Consider the following 5,209-nt stretch of genomic DNA (forward strand, 5'->3'; position numbering starts at 1 on the left):
TTCAAACCATGGCAAAATGATGTGCAGTGGTGTTGCACAACAAAACTAGGTAAGAAAATGAACAATATCAATGTTAGAAATCCTGTGGCTTGAGTAGACACCCTTGATACCAACAAAAAACATCTTTGTAATACTATCCACAGTCCACAAGCTAGAAGGCAGAAATATCTCAAAGTTCATAAACACATGCCCAACAGTGCAATAACCATCTCACAGAAGTGTTGTTGCATATTGCAATTCCCCCCCCACCCATCCCCCACCCCTAATAAACAGCACCAGTGCAGTTTGAATTTAAAAAATTGGAAATATTGAGACATTCCTAAGGTTTTCATAATGACTAAGAGCCAGTCATATAGAGCTCTAGTGCAAACCTCTGCCCTGGCCAGTCTCCAAAAAACATCCAATGTTATTCCCTCTAGTTTGCAGATCCACTGTGTTAGGTCTAATATAAGGCCAGATTCAGGGGAGGAGGGAAGCTGGCATGCTATCCTGGGTTTGAGGAAAAGGAGCATGCTGACAGGGAGAAGGAGCCTCAAGGATGTTTTCCCTGTATCCCAGGATAAAGGGATGTGTTGAGATAGGTCACAAATTTTATGTCAATGAGTATTTGATTCATGCCATTCACCAGGATACAGAACTCAGGAGAGATAAGTCCTGTTGGCAGCTGTGCAAGTCCACTGTTGTCGAGAGCAAGAAGGGCCACTAAAGAAAACGGCCCCAAGAAGTCCAGCTCAGCATCTCATCACTCTACCCACTTGTCTCTGTAGAACCAATGGTGTAACATGTGCTGACAGTTCTACCTTTTCTGTTGATGTAAGATCTTCTCTGAACCATCGTAGCCTAGATCTTGGTAGTGAGTATCACATACATGAGAGCAGAGCTGCCTACCCTCCAGCAGTCACCTGGCTTGGGGCTATTTGCCACCCAGCAGGCCTTCCCAGAACCTACCTTCTTACACATAGGCGGAATCACTGGACTGAGTCCTACCAAAATTAGGAACACTGACTCGGGGCAGGTCTTTGTTACGGATCTCATACACCGACTTCCTCTTGGCCTGGGCCCCTCGAACTGCCAATTTGATCTTGCGCCATCCCAGATGGTTAAGTTCAGCCAGGTTGAGCACCACACAGATGCCACTCATGGCAAACATGAACACTAGAAAGACCGTCTTCTCAGTAGGCCTAGACACATAACATTCTACTTCTTTGATGCAGGGGTAGCGGTTACACTCATACAACCCTGGGACACTGAAGCCATAAAGAAAGTATTGACCCACCAGAAACCCAATCTCCAGGGCATTTCGGAACACCACTTGGATAATGTAGAAGCGTGAGATGCCTTCCTGTCTTCGGAGTTTGGATCTCGCTGCAGTGCGCAGCCCTGAGGGGTGTGGAGTCAGCTCTTTAACCTCTAAGCAATCTGGCTCTGTCTCCTTGCTGGTATTCTCTGTGTTCTGTAGTACCCCATTGACAATGGCATTTTGTAACTTCTTATCTTCTCGTTTGCCTCCACCACTGCCCCCACCCCCAGTTCCTCCAGGACCTCCTATAGACTCGGAAGGGTCTCTGTCGAGGGCTAGGAAGACAGTAGAGTATCGCCGTTCTCGCTGCTTGGCAGACTGGTGTACAGAATAGGTGATGAAGCAGAGACTGGGGGTGCATACCATTATGATCTGGAAGACCCAGTAACGTATGTGGGAGATGGGAAATGCGCGGTCATAGCAGGCCTGGTTACAGCCGGGCTGCAGGGTGTTGCACACAAACATGGTCTGCTCATCATCGTACACCATCTCCCCCACAATGGCCACAATGAGGATCCGGAAGATCACCACGACAGTCAACAGGATCCTGAGCAGAGGAAGAGGGAGGGGGGAGAGAGGCTCTCATAGGCTAAGTCACTAATGGGAAGTCCCTGTTCTTCCCTTCCTGTTTTGAGTGTTTACCAGCCCTGCAACTGGGGAGCTATCCATTCTTGCCTGGTACTGAATTGGGAGTCTGGGAAACAATTTTGTCACTTCCTTTGCTGCTTGGTGCTGGTGAGCTGGGAACATTTCATGTTACAAGGATCCCAACCATACACTGGTTATAGTCTGTTTGTAATATATAGATTTCATCTCTGTATGTGGAATATAGAATTCTAAACACACCTTTGCTCTGGCAAATGCATACAGAATCCTTTACCTGGGATAAATACAGAGATGCTCTACGTGCATACTAAGCCCTAATCTCAGCATATAGAACTTAATTCTTTATATAAACAGCTATGGGTGCAAATCCACATGTGTATATATGAATATATAGCTGCAGGTATATATAAACACATAGACTGACAAAATGCCAGCTATGTACATGGCTCCCTGGCACTAAGTTTTAACAGAGGACGCAATCTAGTTTAATAAATGCTTGTTAAAGAATGATGCATCTGTTGTGATGAGGAAATCCATCTCCCCATTTGCCCTTCTCTGTCCAAATGCAATTCTGCCTTCTTTGTAGATTCTATTTAGGGAACCGGATGGAGATTGGCGCTGACTCTGGAAAGTGGGGGAACCAAGACCGAGGCCACAACTCCTTTTCTGATGAGGAAAGAGTGAACCCCTCTCCCTGTGTTCATAGAGAAAGTGTGGGGGAGCTGGTCAGGAGTAGCTGGAGGAGGGGGGCGTCACTGGGCGTCGGGTAATCCCTCAGATGCAGGCAGCATTCTGCTTGGACAGAAGATGGGGAGAAGGACAGAAGATGAGGAGGACCGGCTGGGATACTTGGGGGTCGCTATGGACAGGAGAAGGTATTCCCGAGGGCCGCCGGACCGGCCGCTGACGGCTGGCTTGGTGCCTTACCTCCCGATCATAGTGGAGTGCTGCTGCACCGCGGCTTCCAGTAGCCTCTCCAAGATGGTCCATTCCCCCATCGCTGTGCATCCGGAGGCAGCAGACAAAGACTGGGCAGTACCGGGCACGTTCCTGCTCCTGGCCCCTCCCCGGGCCGCACCTCTCGACTGGGAGAGAATTGCCCCCCAATTAAAGAAGCAAACAAACAAAAAAATTTAAATCCACGAGCCCCCTCCCCCTTTATTGTACTTAAAAGAGGGGAGTGGGGGAAGCAATCTACGCGTCAGGACGGATGGGGCGTTTGGCGCGGGGTGGCCCGCACCTCCGGCGCCGTCCGGGGGTCCGGTCGGATCCCTCGGTTGCCCGGCGAGGGGCGGGGCGGGGTGGCAGCTTGTAGGTGGCGGAGCTGCTGCTCGCGGGAGGCCGGTCTCTGCACCGCTGCCCCTGGGAGCTTGCGGTCTGGGGAGAGGGTCTGTGCACCCGCCCCGCGCCAGTCGCTCGAGCGGGCACCTGGCTCTCCCGCGCTGCGGCGCGCAGAGCTGGCTGCGGGGTTGGGGAATCCGCGGCCGCCGCCTCTAATCCGCCTTTAAGTAGTCTCCGCCTGCGTCACGCCAGGTCGGCGGAGGGGAGCAGAGCGCAGCGTGCCGCTGTCACCGAGCGTCGGAGCCCTAGGGGCCGCGGCCCCGCGCGGCGAGGAGGAGAGGAGCCGGAGTCCCCGGCCGTGCCGGGGAGGCGGAGACCTCCAAAGGAAGGACTGCAGCGCCCCTCGGGGCTTCTCCGGCGCCCAGGTAACCTCACCTGGCAGCCAGCCTGGCGCAGGAGGAGCAGACGCGTGGGCAAGTGGGGAGGGGCGGGAGTAGGTAGACGAGCTTCTCTCCATCTGTCCCTTACCTTTAGCTGTGGGCTTGCGGAGAGACCACTGAAATTCCTTTCCTAGGTGGTGATGCTGATTGTGGGGAGGGAGCTTTTAGATCTTCCCTGGAAAGGACAGCTAGATGCCTGTGAGAGCACTCTGCTGAGGGTCCCAGCTCCGGTGGGTGAGGTGCTGGGGTGAGGAGGACCTGATGAGGTCCTGCAGGCTGCCACCCACAAGCAGGCTCCTCTTCTCATAAGGGTGCAAAGTATGTACCAATCAAACAGGTGCCTAACAATGAGCCAGTAGGCTGGTCAGGGTCAAGGTCTCACTTCTCCCAAGACAAATTCAGATACTCTACTTTTCGTATCTAGTGAAGAATAGGGCTACTCTTCAGGTCAACCCAGTTCAGTCTGAATCTAAGATACCCGGTATTCAGCTGGCAGAAACGGCAGCTCACAATCTCACCCCACCCCCACTTTCCTTATTCAGCCTTTGCTTTCTTCCCTCAGTGAGCAGATACTGGCTTTTTAAATTTACATTTTGTTGTCAGTTTCATCCACAGCAACTACTTAATTGGTTCCTGAAAAATTGAAAAAAAAAAAAAAATACCAGGCAGATAATTAGCTAAGGGTCAGTTTGTTTGATAAAATGTACCCAAAGCACAATGGATAAGGAGTCCTCATCCTTTAAAAGCACAACTGTGATAGGCTTGCTTACTAGTCTTTGGAATGTAATGCAGCTATAATTACCCACAGGGTACATAACATATATGTGCATTATATAAGCTACATCAAGATTTTTTTTTTTTTATTTTATTCTAGAACAACTGATCTGGTACCTGGTGGACCTGGGACTGGAAGAGAAGAGAAGAGCAGAGCTCCAGCTGGAGCCAACACACAATGCACTTGTGCATAAGCAATGCTTACAGATAAGACCTGAGCTTCAGCACCAGAGAGGCTGACACTTTTAGCCCAGGGAGTAGCTTTTCACTGGAAGAAGCAAGCGGAGAGGGGCCACTAAGGTGGAGAAAGGTGGAGGGTGTAAAGGACTGTAAGGATGGAGGGCAGGGCTGACAGGTAGAGAAGAGGCACAAGAGACAGAAGAACATATTTCTAGTTAGCTAACAGATGGGATGGTGATCCCTCTTGTCTCAAATGTGATGTGCTTTCCCCGGTTTCCCTCTTGCTCCCTTGTGACCCTATATTTCCTCCTCTGGCAGACATTTTTGGAGTAAAGGATCTCAGACAAAGAGAAAATGAAAGAGGAAGTCCAAAGGGAATCTGTTTAACTACCTTTAAATGTGCCCAAATAAGTGTACAACACAAAATCCTCATTTTTTAAAATATTTAGGTCTTTCCAACCCTTTAAAGATAGTGATACTAGTGCAGTTTTCAAGCACTAGACAATGTCTGAATTGTCAACCACTTGTTTATTAATTTTTAATGTTTTGATTATTATTTTATGTGTATGAGTGTATTACCTGCATATAAGTGCACCCATGTTGTGCAATGTGTGTGGAGGTCAGAAGA

General features: G+C 49.8%; 1 protein-coding gene across 1 annotated transcript; it reads right to left on the reverse strand.

The window, feature by feature from the left end:
- Nucleotides 1-380: 380 nt before the first annotated feature.
- Gjd2 (gap junction protein delta 2) lies at nt 381-2,991 on the reverse strand. Its single transcript, XM_008841159.2, has 2 exons — nt 2,834-2,991; nt 381-1,847 (listed from the first exon to the last, which is right to left on the reverse strand). The coding sequence occupies exons 1-2, from the start codon at nt 2,902-2,904 to the stop codon at nt 953-955; spliced, it is 966 nt and encodes a 321-aa protein (XP_008839381.1). The 5' UTR covers nt 2,905-2,991; the 3' UTR covers nt 381-952.
- Nucleotides 2,992-5,209: the final 2,218 nt, after the last annotated feature.

Source organism: Nannospalax galili, unplaced genomic scaffold, assembly GCF_000622305.1.
Source record: "Nannospalax galili isolate Female #2095 unplaced genomic scaffold, S.galili_v1.0 scaffold999, whole genome shotgun sequence".
NCBI classification, from domain to species: Eukaryota; Metazoa; Chordata; class Mammalia; order Rodentia; family Spalacidae; genus Nannospalax; species Nannospalax galili.

Bases quoted from the DNA above. Each gene is read 5' to 3' on its own strand.
- Gjd2 (XM_008841159.2), bottom strand. From the start codon at position 2,904: ATGGGGGAATGGACCATCTTGGAGAGGCTACTGGAAGCCGCGGTGCAG. The intron at 1,848-2,833 runs GTAAGGCACCAA...TCCTCTGCTCAG, and splicing joins CACTCCACTATGATCGGGAG to GATCCTGTTGACTGTCGTGG.